Below are 19,192 nucleotides of genomic sequence, written 5' to 3' on the forward strand. Positions count from 1 at the left end.
TATATTAAGGGTTTATTAAGAGTTTTACCACTTTGGGTTTGTAGATGGAGTTAGAACCCTTTGTTTTGATTTCCAAATCAGAGATTGGGTGTGAGCAAGCATAACACAATGAACATGTGTCTAACACAGACCTCCCAGACCTCTATTTTTGTAAGGCCTGTAATGCTGTCTCAATCAGTCACAAACAGGATAGGCCAAGTGGTGAATTGAATGCTTATAGCATGCCTTTATTGTTGGAAATACATATTTGTGTAGAGTGAAAAAAACATTAGTCTTTATACCAGCACTAATTTTCCTTCCTTGCATTGTGTCCTGAGAGGGTGTGAGGTTTTTTTTAGGGGGCTAATTGATGGTCGAGACAAACAGAGGCTGACAGGCCTTTAAAAAGGGGGCAGGCGGGCCTCTTTTACATGTCACTGTCCTCTTCAAAATCCTTTTTCTCTTTTCTCCCCCCACAGTGATGTGGACTTGTGTGCCCTTCTCATCTGAGTCGCATTTAATTAAAAGATCAGTGCCTAAAAGCAAAAGATCAATAGTGTTGACATAGACAGTATTATGAGGGGTTGCAACCTCTCAGTCAACTAGAACTGTGCTGTAGGACTCGGGAAGGACAATGTCTGCCACTGTGTGCCAAAGGAACACAAACATCCTTCAGCATCCTGTCTTAGAGTGTGGGATTTGTTATTGTTTGTTGCGTGGGGGTTGGTATTTCTTTCAGTGCATGGGCACACAATGCTGTGGATCACAAGATCGACAGCAGTGTTGTTTTTCAAAGCAAAGAAAAACTATTTATTAGCGTTAAAGACGGTAGCAGAAGTTTAGGAAGGCAAATTCTTTCCCCTGTTACAAAAGTATTTTGAAGTTTTATATTTGCCTTTTTTTAAGAAAGAGGCTAAAATATGAGTCTTCCGTGCTATAAAATAATAAAAAACATGACATCCCAAACCTATAAATAGTAAAAAAAAGACTTCTGGTTTTATTTACATTAAAGAACAGTACTGCTATAATTTTGTGAAATATTATTAATGGAGGTAACACAAGTATTAACTGTACATAAGGCATAGTAAATATAAGTAGTACTGGCAACGCTTTTCGCTACTAAAAGTTGAATGCCGGTGTTCTTTTTGACAATACTGTATTGTGTGTTATTTATAAATTTACAAGACAGCATTTTTTCTTCTTAAGACAACACCAACAACATCTAGGCCATTAAATCAAAACACTACAGCTGTATGGAGGTGGATGATTCTATTTAACAGTAAAAGCAAAAGATTCATACATAAGATTTTCTCACATTACACAATCGTACAAACGCAGCATCTAAAAGGAAATAAGGTTGTAACTTGCTAGAAAAAAAACATACTTAAAATTTAATTTCTTACCTGACTTAGATTACTTCAAGAGCTCTGTCCCTTGTAGGCTCAAAGCAGCATTATGTTATCTTTTCACATATGCTTAAAAAAATACATACATGTTTTGATCATGGTTGCCTCGCAGCCATCACGTCAGTGAGTTACTATCTTTACTACTCAAAAACAGCTGGGTAAATAAGGCAGCCTTCTAATTCTCAAGTGCAAACATTGCAATGATAAATTCTGACACACAATTAGATACAAAAATTACTCATAAGTCTCCATTTAGTTTCAGCCGCACTGCTTTCACTGTATTTATGCCTTTGTTTCCCGAAAGCTGCTGTGATTTCCTGCTAAAAAAGATTCCTATAACTTAGCACAATCAGTCAGCGGTACAGCAACAGATCTGTCTCCTGTTAGCTGGCGGTAGGGCTTCACTGAAAAGAAAAACCAGCTTTCCAAACCAAACACAGAACCCACTGTACCTGTCCGGATCTGAATGAACTACTTTAATTTTATTACCTCAATCTAAACATAGTTTCCCACATAATGCAGAGTCCCAATGGGAAAAGGAAGTGTATTTACCTTAAAAAATTATTTGCACACTTATCTCCATCTCATCTTCTACTGCATTCCCGTAGTCAGGTCAGGGAGGCAACAACTCCAGATATCCAGACATTCCTCTTCCTACATCCACCTGTTTTAAACTTCCTATTAAAACTTATGATGCCCCTTTCTGCCAACATCCATTATTATGTATTTACCTACAAACTGATAAATGTCATGTTAAATTTGAATGCAATGGGGAACAGTTTCTTAATATGTACCAGCTGATAAGCCAATAAACCAATAAATGGGTTTTTGGGTTGATTGACAAATATCACTAACGAGTTGAAATTGCACATGAAGAAATTTAAATTAGACATATGCTTTTAAATCCTTTCTTTTCAAATTTGAATCATTCAGCTGGGGTCTATGTATATAAAGTGGAAGTGCAATGCTTTGTTCTGAATTCCACATTAGTATAACTTCACAAGCCCCTCTTTTACTCCCTTTCTGAGGCGTGTCTCATTTCCTGTGTCTCTTTGGATCCAAATGAGGAGCATCACATATTTAATGGTTAAAAAAGTGAATCTTGCATGATATGTCCCTTTAAGATTTTTGCAAGAGTAAAAGCAGTAATGGCCATTATACCACAGAGCCATCCACAAGCCACAGTAACTGCTGCTTTAACTTTAAAGCAGTGGTTCCCAAACTTTTTATCTTCTGACCCACAAAATATCCATGGCAAAAACTTGTGACCCCAAATATTACTGGTCTGAGTACACGAACTTTGTTAATAACCCTAAAAACACAGACTTTTTGACAATCTAAACAGCTTGTACACAAATATAAATACTTATTTATACTTATTTTGTGTTTTTGTAATAATTATAGGGAAAATATTACATCATCAATTATTTTATTACTCTTTAAATTGATTTCTGGAGATTATCCAAGGTTCTTCCTGACCCATAATTGGAATCCAAGCCCAACTTTGGGAACCAAAGTGCAGTGGTTCCCAAACTTTTCAGCTTTTGACCCACAAAATAACAGCAGCAGAGATATGACCCAAACTATGTTTGGATGATAAACATTTGTATCAGGTCAACTAAACATGGGCATAGTAACAATATTTTTATACTACATTTATCCATTTTAAATACACTAACCTCACTCCTTTGTAACAACTAAGGCAAAAATGTAATTAATTCAGAAAATCTTTTCAGGACCCCACCTTGAAGTTTCGGGACCCCACTTTGGGTTCTGATCCCAACGTTGGGAAACACTGCTTTAAAGGATTACAATATATTAGAATCAGCCAAGACAATAGCTGTTGTTTCCCATTTTCTTTTGTCATATATACGGAACACGCACAATACCAACACAATAATCTACTTCAGGCTTTCGAATCATCAGCATGACTGGCCTGTTCGTGAGAAATAAAACCACTTCCTAACAGAGGAAGGAAGTAGAGCAATTCACCAGAAACCTGTCTCAGGACTCTGTTTATCCAGTAGTCAATAAAAACAAAATGCCGTTTGGTCATTGTGGCATCCCTAACGTTATTATGGTCAAAGGAGGTTCATTTTCCCAGCACACCCACATTTCACATGCAGTTCTCCCAGCATCTTTCTGCAGCAGATTAAAGAAATAATCTCGACTCACATGTGCCACCCACTTCGAACAAAGTGACCACCAGGTCACTCACATTTATTAAATGGAAAAAAAACAGCCCACCAAGTAACTCATAGTATCTCACATTCATGTATTAAATAAAAACAAATGTAATCGATTGTTACTGATTAAATGTTGATCTAACAGATCCAGGCTGTTGGATAAAACTGTGTTGCTCAATTTCAAATGTAACATATTCTCTGAAATACTTGATTTTGTAACTCTCCTGGAGTCCTAACAGAAACCGGACAGTTGTTTTGTTGCAATCCAAGCAGAGGCAAAAAAAAAAAATGTAATCGTGAGTGAGTATAAAACTCTGTCCCAGTTCACCAGAGAACCAAAGTAACTGAAAAAAGCAGCATAAAGATGTGTTGCACTTCCCTTTATAAATATTTAACAAAGTAACACAACCTGCAGTTTATTTGGTCTTCTTTTATACAGCTTTGATCTGGATGAGGAAATTTATTCAAGGTTTTATTCTGACTGCAAATGAGAGGATAAGAAACTAGAACAAAGGCTGCAGGATGAAAGGTGTAGTGGAGCATTTTGCTCAAAATCAGCAGGAATTTAGTTGTGCAAAATCAAATTCAAGCCCTCATTGCAACATGTATGCTTTGTGGACTGTACAAGAACAAGTGACATTAGGAAAAACCGAATTACGTCAATTTTCCTTCCCAGAGTGCTTAGAACCTGATATTTAGCAGTATGAACTCAACATGAAGCTATTTCCAGATATTATACAGGAGTATTCAGTCTTCTCAGTAACACAGGAAAGAGTCTTAGAGTCAGTACAGAACAAATCAATCATTTTAATAATGAAAGCAATGACAAGTATGGTGATCCTCTGATATAACTTCAGCTTATTTTGTTTTGGTCTTTTGGTTGTAAAACATCTTTTCTTACATTTTAATATTTGTAAATTATAGGAAACACACAGCAGAACAGGAGGATAAACCAAAGACCTGACAGTTTTCATGCCAAAGTTTTAAAATTCATCTCAGGATGAGAAAGGATGAAGCTCTACCTATTTTGGTCAAACCTTGTAAATGACATAATGAGCAATCTCATGCTATATTTTGAGATCTTAAGTCTGTATTTTTAACGGCTCAGTACCACACCAAAGTTTGACTCAATATCTGAATATCAGACTAAGTTACAGTCATTTTCTTAGGGCTGCACAGTGTTAGGAAAACTTGCAGTGTGAGACATTATTGTTTAGTGTTGTGATGACGATATGCGATAAACCCACATTTTCTTTACTTCTCATCTCCAACATCTAAACCAGGTGTGAACATCAAGGCCAGTGAGTTTGTTGGACTCACCAATATTTTAATAGCAGCAGGACATGAACACGTGGTGCCTGAAATATAATGCTGTGGCAGCCAGTTTGAGTGGGGTTGACTCCAAAAGTGTTGATGTGCATAAATTATTCTCTTAAAGTTTTATTATAATCCATCCACAGGTTAATGAGATACTGTTTTCCAAAGCTAAACACACACACTCATAGACAAAAGCAGTATTGCCCCTTTGCCAATTTTAGTCAACACTTAGGAACTATTTATGGTAGAAAAATCCTTAAATGTGCACATATTTTTAACCACATGACTCTTTTCCTGTTCTGTGAATCGAAGAAGCCTTTGAGTATTGAATAAACAGGAAGATTTGAAGGAGGATAAACAGATCCAGGCCAGTCGCAGGAAAGATGAGGGATGCAGGCGAGAATACTTGTCCTTTTTCTCTGCTACAGTAGAATAAATGTCATCTTTCTTTGTGTACTTCTCGATGAGACAACACTGCAGATAGCACAGCCCAGTATTTGACTGGTGGGTGTTAATAATCTCCCACTTGGGTGGTAGGGGGGTGGGTCAGTGCACACAGCCCACTGTGTGCCCATCCCACAGCTGAACGAACTGAAACAAATAAGATCGAGGGGTGAAACTCAGCCACACCTGTTTCCCATAACCTTTGTGCTCCTCTCCTGGAGGGTTTAAACTGCTGACGCTGCATCTCATGTATGTATACCTCTTTAATATAGACCGTAAAGTCCAAGTGACTTTAAAACTGATCACAAAGTGTGATTTATTTTTTTTAAATAGGGGGAAAACCTTGATTTCTGAAAAGAGCAGGCCAAAAAAATAGTTTAAAATGTTTCCCTCTGTTCATTCACAGCAGGTAATTAACCGTGGAAATATCTGGAAGCCATTTATATAGCACAGTTTCCTATGACTCAGTGACTGAAACACTGAGCTCCTGTCTATTCAAGATATTTTCAGCAGACAAGGCATGCAAAACAGTGAAAAATAATAGCGAATATTAGTATTTTCCCTGTTTCCTTTCCATTTAAAACAGATAATTACTCACAAAATCATGTATGCCATCAGAAATGTTGATTGGTTTTTGGAAACAGATGGTGAGATTAACAGCTAAAGTGCAGTGTGATGCTATATTGGGACTGTTTTAATATGATCGCTTGAAAATACTGTTTAGCTTCTCTAAGTTGTCTGTAGCTCTTAGTCCACTCACTCTCACAGATGTAAATCTTTAAAAGCCAGAGTACTGAAAATAACTCATTTAAAAAAAGATCACAATTTTTCAAAACACAGCATTCACCTCAGACAGAACAAAACCTGCTGAGCATGAGGGTGAGGCATGGGTCAGGCAGAACTACTGCAGAATAAGCCACGGTGGTAATCACATAGAGCTGTGCAGTAGGGGTGTAAGAAAATATCGATACACTGAAATGTTGCGATATTTCATTTCCCGATACTGTATCGATATTCTAAAGCCCTGTATTGATTTTTTATTAAGGTTTAAAACGTCAACCTTCTTGCCAACCGTTCATTTTTATGTTGTAGTTCAGCCTCTGACCACTAGATGGCAGCAGTGAGCCAGCCATTTGGCTCCTCTACCTCCTGAGCACCAGAGAGTAAGGGTAGCATTAGCATTTAAATAAACATTAGCTTTTCTTTTTTTTTCCAGTAAGAGGTTTTTATTTAATAGAATTTTTGGACAAAAAAATCGCAATATATCACAATATGTTACCTTGCTTACATTATCGCAACATATCGGGATATATCGTATCGTGACCCCTCTGTTATGATATGTATCGTATCGCCAAATTCTTGCCAATACACAGCCCTACTGTGCAGGTTTTACAGCACAAGTAATGTAACAATAAGACGGGAAACCAAAATACCAAAAGTCTGAATGAAAATTAAGCACGTCATCATTGTGCAAAACTCAAAGCATCTTTAAAGTTTACACTGAAGCGACTAATATACCAACATTAGAGCCCCTATTTTAAAGTGTAATAAGCATTTATTTAACTTTGGATTTATCAGATTAGTGCACAAAAGCCTATAATCACCAGCTGTGGTTGGCTCCTTTTAATAGACAAGACCAGACATTAACTAAACTTGGTGTGTTTGCAGCTCTGAATTCATTATTGAACCGCCAGGGAGTTCACAACCTCTGCCAGCCGGTCACATCTGCCGTAGAAGAGGAGGCAAAAGGGTGGAGTTAACAGAAGATGGTGACCACAAGCTGCTCCCTGAACCCCTCACAAAACCTCCATGTTCCACAACAAAGCGCCCCCAACTCATCTGCTGATGGCTTCCCTTCAAAGAAAGGAAAAAAAACTGCTCGCATTTAAAATGATTAAGATGATTCAATCTGCTGCTTTACATCCAAGATTTAAGATCAAATTAGAAGGATCAGATGGGTGAGACAGCTGTTGCCTCAAGCACACCAAATCAAACTTATTTTAAAAGCTTTTTGGCTCGTAATTTTCATAACAATGGCCAGAGCAGGTTAACAAAAGTCATCAATTAGCTTTTGACTTTTAACTGGTATTTTTCACTAGAGTCCTGTTTATCAAATGTTTAAAGTTGAATTATTTGAACGATGCTGCTGGTTCACCATAACAACAATTAAGAAAAAACAGGACACTAATCTATGTTTATATTAAGATACAGACCAGACCCCTCAAACTATAAGTCCTGACCTGATCTGCCCTGTGGTGACAAAGACATTAACCTCTCCAGGAAATCAAATCTGCGTCGTCAGTGCGCTGCTCGTTCTTAACATCTATTTCTGTTCTCGGTCTGTAATTTAGGTGGCTCCATTACTACATTATTTATTTGGATTGCGAATCATGCGGCCCCTAGAGAAGAAACCACAAAACTTTGCTCTTCAATTACAGACCTCACATGTCTGTAGCCACACCTTGAACGAATCCCCTCCTCACAGCACCCATCTGCTCTAAAAAAAAAAAAAAAGGGAATCCGAAAATGACACACTTAAAATAAAACCCGACAACAAAGCTGTTTGTCACCAAGTCGCCTGCACTGCTGCATTCTCAAGGCACTCCAAACATGGCATCAAATGTCAAAAAAAGTTGTTCGCAATTCCTCCTCTGCTGCCTAGAAAGTCTTGTTTGTTGATAATACGATCGTTTGGCTGTGAAGGTGACTAGTTGGACAGTAATTCTGCAACCACGGGGTGCCAAAAAACACATTTGGAGGCGAATCAGCTTAGATTGCAGCTGTGTTTTGTTTATCAGATCTCTGAGTTGATTTATGATCCAACGCTATGTGGGTACACACAAAAATACGGTGTGAAGAGGACCCTGCAAAAACATGTGTGGTAAGTATGTGTGTACGCACTGAGGAGGAAACTGGTTCAGCAGCAGAAAAACAAAACTAGTCAACATTTCATGGGCTTTCACAGATGAGGTATGTCTTAGAAATATATAACCTCAAGTTAATGGAAACAAAAAAGTATGTTTTTCATTATATCCAAAAGCATTTTTTTATGTGATTTAGTGAAAATCTGCTCAGCTAATTAATAAAAGATCGAGCATTTCTTGAACAAAGGACAGAGTTTTCAACCAGGACCAGCCCCTTTGATTTGGGACAGCTCCAAAAGTTAATCAGTTGTAGACGCAACATCTACTTTGGGAGTTTCACTAAAACACATCCAGTGGTTCTTGAGATGTCTCGCTAACAGACAAACAGTGCTGACTCTTATAATTAGTGATGCTGAGCAGATGCCAAACTTTAATTTGATATCTTGGTTGAGTAATGACCTTTTTTTTTTGTTCTCAATTGGTTGTGGCAGCCATCATGAATTGACTCTAAAAGTTAATCATTTATAGCTGTGATGGGAGCATGTCACATGTAAGGTATTTCCTATTTTTAGACGCCATTTTAACAGGTATGCATGTCCGAAAAGATTAGGCTGTCCTTGAATCCATTGAATAAAGCTAATGGTGCATTCCTGGGTAGTATTTACTAAGCAGCCACCTGTGTTGCCCCCTCTCTTCAGTCCCTGTCATGCCCTGTAATCCCAGCTCAAGGACGGGCTGCAGCTAAAACGCTCTCCAGCTGCTCTCCCCAGGACAGGAAAGGGACTGGAAGGTGCTCTGCTCCGGCTGGCACGTTGCCCAGCTGCAGGTCAATACTTCCAGAGACTGGGTGGACTGCAAGAGAGCTCCTCATCTCTGCTCCTCCTCACATAAACACATCCCCTCCATTGACAACAAAACCACTTGGCAAAACTTTTCACTCACAGGAGCTCCTCTTCGCTTACCATAAAGTGACGCCCAGATTACTCCATTTGGTTTCTATTTTTGCGCACAGTAAAACCAGTGCTGCTCCTGAATGGGTCTTTAAGCCATCTGAGTGGGAGAAAATCACAGCCGGCGTTTTTTCCCTCACACACTCCCTTGATATTAGCTACAAAAAAAAAGTGTGTGATATAGCCTGGGAAAAATAGAGCAGCACCTACATATACACATACATAACTGATATGTGTATAAAACACACTTAGGTTAGCTAATTCGCTCCATGAGGTGTAAATTCACACAGGAACTTGAGTTGCATTCAAAGACACATTAGGTTTAGCTAGCCGATCAATAGATGTGACTTTACAGCTCGGAACAGCCACGGACAAAAACGTAGCCTCTTATAAACGACTCCAAATGTTCTTAGATGAGTTTCAGAACAAACAAAGGATTTGTGTGTCCCTCTGTTACCGATGACTAACGACAGGGGACCTTTTTTAGCCCCACTCACCGTAGCAACTTCTCCTCGTAACCTCAAAAAGTAGCAGCACGAAAGCGACAAGAGAGACCGTTAACTCACCCGTGAGTCCGAAAAGGATGAGGAAAGGCGCCGAGAGTGGCATTCCATAATCCGATAGAGTCCTCCTCCTGCACGTCGTTCCGCTCGCCATGGTTTGTGTGTTTGTGCGCCTCGGCGCGTTTTTTACCCTCTGTCTTCGCTCCTCTCCTCGCTCGTGCCTTCTCTTTCTGCTGCCTGCTTCTGCTGAGCTCGCCTCGCGCGCTCCTGGAGCTGCGACCGATCCGCGCGTGGGCCGAACCAACTCTGCGCAACAACAAACAGCGACACCGTACGGTTTCAAACATCACATTTACGGTTTGATTCCCTGCTTTACTTTAATAGTTTAATACATTATGGCACCGGTTACTCTTTCAGAAACGGATAGGCATGAAATAAATATGGCCAATATTGGAAAAAAAAGTTGATAGGTCACTAAAATGTTTAACTAGTTTTGAGATTTCCCACTTTTTACATGAGCAGTAAAGGCCACACAGCCGCATCAACTCATTACAGCTGTTGTCAATGACTCTCAACTACTACCAGTGTTAAAAGTACCTCAAAGTGATACTTGAGTGAAAGTACAAGTACCTTATCATAAAATTACTTTTACTAAAGTAATTTTATAATTTTATGTAAAAGTAATAAGTAATAATAAAAAGTATTAGTATTAATATTAATTAGTATATTAATTAATAGTATATTATATTATAGTATATTAATAGTATATTAATTAGTATTAGTATTAAAAGTATTAATACTAATAGTATTAGTATTAGTAATAGTAAAAAGTAAAGTAATTTTATGACAAGTACCTTATCATAAAATTACTTTAGTAAAAGTTAAAATCTCCTCTAAGAATATTACTTGAATAAAAGTCTTAAAGTATCTGATTTATTTTGTATGTAAGTATCTAAAGTAAAAGTATTGAGTAAAAGGGAGTGGTTATTTTCAAAATACATTTATTGGGAGGTGATCTCTCTCAAAAAAAAAGGCGTGCAGCTGTGATGGATTGTGTACAACTAATACAGTGTCAATGGTAAATATATATACTTCTCATCCAGCCTCAATTAAATTCACTCTGTCCAGGTGCAGTTTATCAAGATAACATTTTTTAACAATAATGAGCTGCATGAAGGAGTAACGACTTTCTACTTCTTACCTTTTAAAATAATGTAGAGAGTAGAAGTAAAAAATAGGCTGAAAGATTTCTACTTAAATACATTTTAAAAAGTATTTGTACTTTACAACTCTGGCTACTACCACATCAAATGTTAGCACATATGTAAGATTGACTGAATTATAGCTTTAATTGTCATTTTTAAAGTCAGTTGGTTGTGCCGGCCGTCTTGAATAGGGTTGGGTTGACTATAATTAACTTCAAACTAAGTGCCATAAATAGACACATAATGAACCCTTTCAGAAACCTTACATGATATTTTTATGCTTTAAAGCGTGACTGTATTTTGCTTTTTCGTGTTAAACCATGCTGAAAACATACTGTTAGAATCATTTTTTTATTAGCACCAGGAAATCAGGCGACATGATTTGGAGCATTTACTACCATTACCCATGTCAGTGAGCTGAAACCCCATACAAACTATTTTTAAAACGAGTTTTGAAAGTTGTTTAATTTGAATTTTTCCTCCCTAAAACATGATATGATGTTTGCACCGTGGGGGATTCCCAGGCGTCCATTGCAATTAACCAAAACTGTTGTAAAACCATTCAGTGTTCAAAACCATCATTTACTTTTCTTGGATGATTATTGCCCTTGCACCAATGACTGAACAAAAAATACCATTGTATCACCTAAAGACACACAATCCTTTATCCAACATAACCCAGTCTTTGAAATATACTTGATATCAACTTTGCATGCACTTATACAGTTGTATGAACTAATTAAAATATAATACATAACGTATTACCTCAATTCCAAAAAAACAATTGGGCCATTGTGTGAAATACAAATAAAAACAGACTATAATTGTTTGCAAATCTCATAAATCTGTAATTTAATTACAACACAGGACATTACAAACATATCGATTATTTAGGCTAAGAAATTATATACTTTTAAGGGGAAAAAGATTAATTTAAATATAGTAGCAACACATACCAAAGCAGTTGGGTAAAGGGAAAGAAAAGGCAGTAAAAAGGCTGAATAATTAGCATCAGGTCAATAAGAGGACTGGGTATAAAATAAAGCATTTCAGACGAGCTGAATCTCACAAAAGTAAAGATGGGAGAGGTTACAAAGTATGTGGAAAAACTGCTTTTTAAAGTGGATTAATTGGTTTTGCAATTATACAATGTGTCATTTAGTAAAGAGGACAAATGTAGGATTAATTATCTGCAACTACAGGCCTGTCTTGTACAAGAAAATGTCTAAAACATTAGTTTTAGTTGTGTTCTTCTGGTAATAGTTGTGTTAAAAATGTGTAACCAGGTTTTTTTTTTGTAAAGACCCTGAGGAGAACAAGGAAGTGAGTTAATGTAAAGCCCAGGAGGGTGTTCAGTTGAAGGACAAAGCTGTCACATCAGTGACGTGCTGAAAACCTGTTCTCGAATGCTATCGCACTACGATCCCCCCCGTGCTAAAAACAAAGTGGTAATGAAGCAGCCCTGCATTGTTCTTCTCGTTGAGATAATTACAGCTTTTACTCATTCAGGAATCCCACGCTGCGTGCAGCAGTGCTATTATCATGCGCTGAAGCTTGAGGTGTTAAACTCGCTGCCTCAGCAGTTTTAGGCGTACATCATATTTGCTCTCTGAAGATAAGCAAAAGCAGAATAATACAAATATAATAATGCAGATCTCATTAGGACTCTTCTATGCTGAGTCACCAGTTGATCTTTTGCAGTGACGTCTCTGCGGTTCGTGTTTGCTGGGAGTCCTCATCAGGAGACGTGGACACTACAGAGACTCTTGCAGCTCAGCTTCACTGTGATTAAAGCATGACCCATGATGTGTCACCACACTGTACCCTCAGCTTTCTTAACCGCTGGAGGGTTATTTATATCCTCAAAGAGCTATAAATCCCCTGGTGAAAACACTGCCCTTTACTCCAATCAATTGTACCCCCTGGGTCACTTTACCTCGAATCTGTTAAGTTGGTGCAAGAGGAGCAGAGGTCTTTATAAAATGATTTTTTATTTCCTTTTTGCTACTATAGCTAACATTTAAAGGTATTATATACTGTCCTGAGGAGCACTATTATGTGTATATTTACCTATAAAAACAACCAAAGTGCAAAAGTATATATCTGGAAAACTACTGGAGTAAACACGTTCACACTGCACCGTTAGATGAACATGTTGTGAGTGCCTGTGCTAAAAAAGCATCATCAGTTTTGGTGAAATCTTCAGTCACAATGCACAAAAAAAGTGCACAAAGTATCACGAACACGTAAACCAACTCCCCGAGGGGTTTGAAGCCTTTACGGAAAAGCCAATCATGTTTTTGCTCGTGCGTGTCTGTTAGCAAAACATCTCGCGAACAAATGGACAAATTGTAATGAAATTGTCTGCAAGTATTCAACAAATGCAGCTCTACTAATTAATATTTTGTAGACAACTAGATTCAAGATGGCTGCCAAACCCAGTTGAATCTAAGAAACGCAAAAATAGTTTTAACTCTGTCAATTTTACAGATGCTGAGCTAAAATTTGGTGCGGTCGTGGATGAGCCTGATCCAAAACCTATACTCTAAATGCTAACATACTGTGCAAAATCTTCAAATGTTGCTGATAACAGTTTGTGGTGAACTGTGTTTGTCTGTTGGCAAAATATTTCATGAACTACAAAACAGATTTTAACGAAACTTTCAGAAACTAATCACTGGATGTGTACCTACGACTGTTCAAGTTTTGGTATCAATCCGATTCAAGATAGCTACCACAGCTAATCAACTTTAGCAAACACAGTAATGTCTATCACTTTGTCAGTGTTACAAATGTTGAGCTACAATTTGATGTGGTAGTAGATGAGCCTCTTTTACAACACATACTCTGAGCACGATGTCTGTGTCAATACAGATTGAACATAACTGGAGAACAACTCTAATGTTCCTCAATATAAAATGAGAAAACTCTGGCGTGAAAGGACGATCGATATGCATCCCTCCAATTAATTCCGGGCCTTTAATTTTCCCTGTGATTCCGGTTTCTTCACAGGAGGGTTTTAGTGCTGCAGGAATCCGCCTCCATGGTGAGGCTGCCCTGGCTTCAGACTCCCCTGTGACCGGCGGTTGCACGTCTCTACACAGGCCGTCTGGGACGTTTGGTTTCACAGTCTGTGAAAACAGCCTTTGTTAAACACGACATTCCTCGCCAGTCACACTGGTGAGCCAGTCCTTGCACACTTAGAAACCCTCCTCCCACTCGCTATCCTCTCTCTCTCTCTCCACCCCACCCACTCTGCTCCCGCAGCCACAGTCCCATCCCCTGCCAGAGCTCGGCCATCTTCAGCAGAGAGAGGTCGCCTAACTGCTGACGCTACACACTTCTGTCTGCAGCTTCACGTGCTGTGGGTCTTCTGTAATGAGCCCTGAAATGACCCTCTGCAGGTGCACGCTGACCTTTAGAAGGTATATGTGAAGTCAATTAGGACAGCAAACCTGTTACAGAGCATGTATGTGCACAGCAGTGAAGAACAGATCAATGTGATACTTGGAACACTATGGTCTATAAAATACTTATTTTATCAGCAGGAGTTGCATTGATGTATCAAGTGATGATAAAATTTAGAGTTTTTAGTTGAAGCACGTTTGTATTGATCAGTTAGAGGCAAAATCAGTTTGCTGCATAATTACAATCAGTGTTTTTTTACTCATCTGGAGCTCTTTTTTTTATTCCCAGTGCCTACCAAAATAACCAGATTGGATTTTATTATTACTGTAAATGTAAAAAATAATAATAATTATATAAATGTGATAGGAAATGGCACTGCAGTGGATTCAACTATAGAAGCTGGAAATAAAAATAAGCAATGGATTTAGATCGCCATCTGCTGGAATACAACCCTGAGACAAATGGAAAACATCATGAATGAATTCAGAAAGTTGTTGTTGGACCAGTTAGAGAGTCAAGCCAATTCAAGATGGCCACCACAGGTTTACCAAAATTAAGCTAAAATTTACTGTGGAGATTTATCCTGAACACATGCGTGACTTAAAGTGCCTGTGACATGCTTATCCTTCAGATAAAAAAAAAGTCAAAGAAAACTTTGTTCTATTTAAGAAACTTGGCATACCACACATTATTTTACCCACTTGCAGTGTTGTATAAAGAACTACAAAGTGATACTTGAGTAAAAGTACACGCATCTTACCAAAAAATTACTTTGGTAAAAGTTAAACTCTCCTTTAGGAGTATTACTTGAGTAAAAGTATCTGATATTTTTTGTACTTAAGTATTAAAAGTAAAAGTATTGATTTAAAATGAGCCGTTAGATTTTCTGTAATGACATTTATTAGGAGGTGACCTCCCCAAAATATGCAGAAATTACTGTCATATTAAATTAATTAATTGATGTTAAATTTAAGATGCACTAGTCTAGTCTGTTTCAGCTTATATACATATATCAAGGCTGCCCAAACCTTTTCTCCAAAATGAGAATCTATCTGAGGGCTGCAGCCAAATAAAATAATATAATTCATGAAATACAAATACTTCTTAAGTACAGTCCTTTTATTTTAATGATTATGTCCTGCTGGAGTGTGACATGATTTGTTTGTGTACAAACTAATACGGTATCAGAATTTAATATATGTATACTTCTCATTCAACCACAATTAAATTCACTCCATCTAGGAGGCACAATTTATATGGATAGTATTTATTTTTACAACAAGCTGGAATGAAAACAAGCAAAAATGAAATCAAAATAACAACTTTCTACTTCTTGCCTTTTTTAAAAATGTAAGGAGTAGAAAGTACAGATAATTGTGTGAAAATGTAAGAAGTAGAAGTAAAACGTAGGCTGAAAAATAATTACTCAAGTAAAGTACAGATACACAAAAAGTCTACTTAAGCACAGTAAAGAAGTATTTGTACTTAGTTACATTACAACTCTGCCCATTTGGACACACAACTGGCCTATTTTCTTTTGAACTTGGCTTGGCAAAAGGGAGACAGGAAGTGACATCAAAGGGGAACTCCTTTAAGAAAAAAAAACTCACTGGTGTTTGTTTATTGAAACATTATTATTTGAACTCACTCTGTTTTTGTTTCTGTCTAATAGCGACTCAAAGTAATCTAAAAAATCCGATTCCTCTCCAGAGTTTGGGCCGTTGAGCATTTTAGCTTAGCTCGGTTTACATGCAGACATTCCCCTCTGACATCACTTCCTGTTACTTCACATGCAAATATCTCAACAACTGTTCATCTCAGCAGCATGAAAATGATCTTGTAACATGTTCTCAGTGTTATCTTTCCAAAAATGCCTTTGTATCATTACAAACATTTTTATGTCACAGGCACTTTAAGTGCTACAACAATTTCCCTTTTCATAAACTTTCCATCTGCAAGTACCATTTTGCTTTAATCTGATTTTAAAGGCGAGCCAGCACATCTTAGCTTTGTCTTGTTTGTTGAAGGAAAAGGGGATTCAAATGTAAAATTCATCATAATAACAACACCCTCTGGGCCACATTAGGAGCTAGATGAGTTGTAGTTTGTGTTCTGTGTCGGTGTGGAAAGATGCGATGCTGCGGATGAAGTGACGACAGGCTGGAAAAATGGGCCTAAAAGCTCCACAGGTCAGAGTCGGGACTCGGGACACGGCTAATTTCCAGCGAAGGCAGAGCTGCTGAGTGAAAGAAAAAAAGTGAGCTGGAAATGAGAAGGTGATGTTTTCACAGATGACTCTGTCGTGAAAACAGTTTTCTGATCCAAACGTTTACTGGAAGTTTTGGACAGATTTTGTGGTAATGAAACACAAGGCAGCAGTTACTCCAAATATGAGCTGCTCTGCACAAAAATAAAACAAGTCATAAAACCAGAAGGCAACAATAAAGAGGCCAAATTGAATTTTGGTTCCTTTAAGACTTCATTGTCTTCACAGGAAGTTAAAAGAAACACTTTTTAAATTGGTGGTTAGGCAAATCAAAGCCAGACTCTTCTCAGGGGAGATTATTTTGTAAACTTCCTTTTAATTACTGAATCTCACTTCAGCTGCAGAACTAAAGAATAAAAAAAAACTCTTAATACAAGAGGGCAATCAGAGATGGCTGAAAACTCACTGCAGAAGAGGTGGAAGTCAGTTGTTTTTCAGACCTAAACAAAATGAAGGATGTCAAATGAAAACTGAGTCTGATTTTTCTGTTTGGCTAATACAAAGCGACAAACACAACAACTCAGGAATTTTACGTTTTATAGGAAAAAATGAGCCAAGAACTGAGAAGCTGCATTAAAAAACTGCTTCTAGGAGCTGCCAAAGGGTGTGGTGTTCAGTGCTGGGGGCCAGAAACTGTGACTTCAGGCCCATTTCTCTTTTATTACGCAGAACCTGGAAAAGATTTAATAATGATAAAAAAAAAAATGAAAAGTTTTTACATTATTAGATGAGTCATTTTAACTTTAGCCCATTTTGGAAGTCAATCAAAAATGGTAAATTTGTTTTTTGATTTAGCTGGATTTCCAGAGAAAAGGTGTTTCCACAGAGACAGAGTCCAGTTCAGTTTTACAAAAGAGTTTTGGACAATGAATGACTGAAAACGGGTGGGGGGGTCCTAAACAGTTGGGTTTGACCTCTTCTGTAACATTTGTTTTCAGTAAGAACTGCTTCAGACCAGATGCGAAACGAGCTGTGACATGGACGCATGTTTCTCTGCTTTCAGCTCATTTTATTTCCCGTTATTTGGACGAAATGAGAAGTTTAAATCCTGCAGCTGTAGAAACACACGAGGCTCTTCGCTTCTTCTGCAGTGGCTCTTTCAACGTAAAAAACACAATTATTTAGAAGTTTATCTGTCCAATTACTGGAATTCGCAAATATGTGAATAATATACAAGATTAGATCATTAGCTGCTTCGTTTATCCAACTTCCATCCATTCAGTGTGATTTTTCTCTCAAATCTACTGGAAAATATGTTTTTGAAGGCAAGATGCTGAGAAGAAAAAGTGTTTTGAAAACTCACGGGTTACAAAATATTAAAAGTATGACACTGTCAAAAAAATGCCAGGTCATTTATCAGTAAAACTTTATTTTGAAGAAACAAAAGATATTTTATCTTCTACCTGCTCCTTTGGAACAACTACTTTAACAACTTTTTTTTGTAGATCGAAATAAATAAATAACTTCTGTTATTCAGAGGAACTCATAATTAAACAACCAGCGAAGTTTATTGCTTTATATTCAGTTATGCTTTTTTATACTTTACTATTTCAAAATAAGGCAGGTTTTCACAAGACTCAGACCTTCCTGCTTGTTTAAAAACTGAATGTGATTGTCTGCTTTATTTACTGTTTTATCTGAAAGACTAGAAATATAGAAATTGTTTCAACAAGTGAAAAGCAAAATTATTGCATTTTTATTTATTACAATGAATTTTGACAAAAAAAAATTCACACAAACCTGAAGTTTCACAGCAACAAAGTAAAGCTTTAATGCATTCTGCTATCTGACCATTATTAGAACTGCACTGTCAAAAACCTAAAGTAGATTATAAATCATGAACTTCTTTAATGATCAGTGGCTCATGTTCAGATTTTAAATGTTAAAATTTATTATCTGATAATCGTTTCTCTCAGTCTTCTCTCAGATAAGCTTCAGGCATCTCCTCCTCAGTGTTACTCTCCAACGCAGCAGCGTTTTCACTCATCCTTTCCACCTCCATGACTTTCGTCTCAGCCAGCTTCTTTTCTGCGTCCCGTGAGATCTTCTGGGCCTCCTCCACCTGCGACTGGGCCAGCTGAATGTTTGTCCTTACCGTGACGGATGCATGCTCAGCTCCTGCAAACCCACAGACACAGTTCAAAGCGACTGACGTCGGGACATTAGGTGGGATCATTAGGCAGGAAAGCTCGTCCATCGTCTCCTTTCTTTGTGGAGTGACTACAAACGATCCACCCGCTGAAAAAAAAAGGTGAAACGAGTGAGGTTCTAACTTTCCACACTCGTTACCCACCTGAAACGTACGCCGCCTCAGCCGCCGTCTCGCACAGCTTCACCGCAGTGAACCAGGTCGACTCGAAGCGCCTGCATGCTTCCTGTCTGTCGTTAACCTGCCGACAATCAAAACGCAAACAGGTCTACAACCGCCTGTTTTACTGAAGGGTTAACAAGTCACATTCATGAGGAAAACAAAGTAAAGTTATGCTTGAAGTGGAACACACCGACTGACCTCTGCTCGCTGGCCAATGATCACCTGCCAGATCGAATCCTCTTCTGCTGGAGTCAGTTTTCCCAGAGAGGCCAAATATCGTTTTTGTAAAGAAATGAGCGTGTGCACGGCCTATTAGCAAACACAGACAGAAGATTTGTTTATATATATATATA

General features: G+C 37.9%; 2 protein-coding genes across 2 annotated transcripts in view; both read right to left on the reverse strand.

Moving 5' to 3' along the window:
- Positions 1-10,123, reverse strand: part of nectin3a (nectin cell adhesion molecule 3a) — a 30,045-nt gene extending 19,922 nt beyond the window's left edge. Inside the window, exon 1 of the mRNA XM_014025233.1 lies at positions 9,713-10,123. Coding sequence (XP_013880687.1) covers positions 9,713-9,803 — 91 coding nt within the window. The 5' untranslated portion in view covers positions 9,804-10,123. The remainder of the gene's footprint in view (positions 1-9,712) is intronic.
- Positions 10,124-18,201: 8,078 nt separating this feature from the next.
- The window catches only part of LOC106529743 (diablo homolog, mitochondrial), a 3,959-nt gene continuing 2,968 nt past the window's right edge, over positions 18,202-19,192 (reverse strand). Inside the window, exons 4-6 of the mRNA XM_014025236.1 lie at positions 19,038-19,148; positions 18,822-18,918; positions 18,202-18,646 (exon numbers count right to left, since the gene is read on the reverse strand). Of these exons, the coding sequence (XP_013880690.1) occupies positions 18,441-18,646; positions 18,822-18,918; positions 19,038-19,148 (414 nt within the window). The 3' untranslated portion in view covers positions 18,202-18,440. The remainder of the gene's footprint in view (positions 18,647-18,821; positions 18,919-19,037; positions 19,149-19,192) is intronic.

The sequence above is a fragment of the Austrofundulus limnaeus genome, unplaced genomic scaffold (assembly GCF_001266775.1).
Source record: "Austrofundulus limnaeus strain Quisiro unplaced genomic scaffold, Austrofundulus_limnaeus-1.0 Scaffold462, whole genome shotgun sequence".
In the NCBI taxonomy this organism is placed as follows: Eukaryota; Metazoa; Chordata; class Actinopteri; order Cyprinodontiformes; family Rivulidae; genus Austrofundulus; species Austrofundulus limnaeus.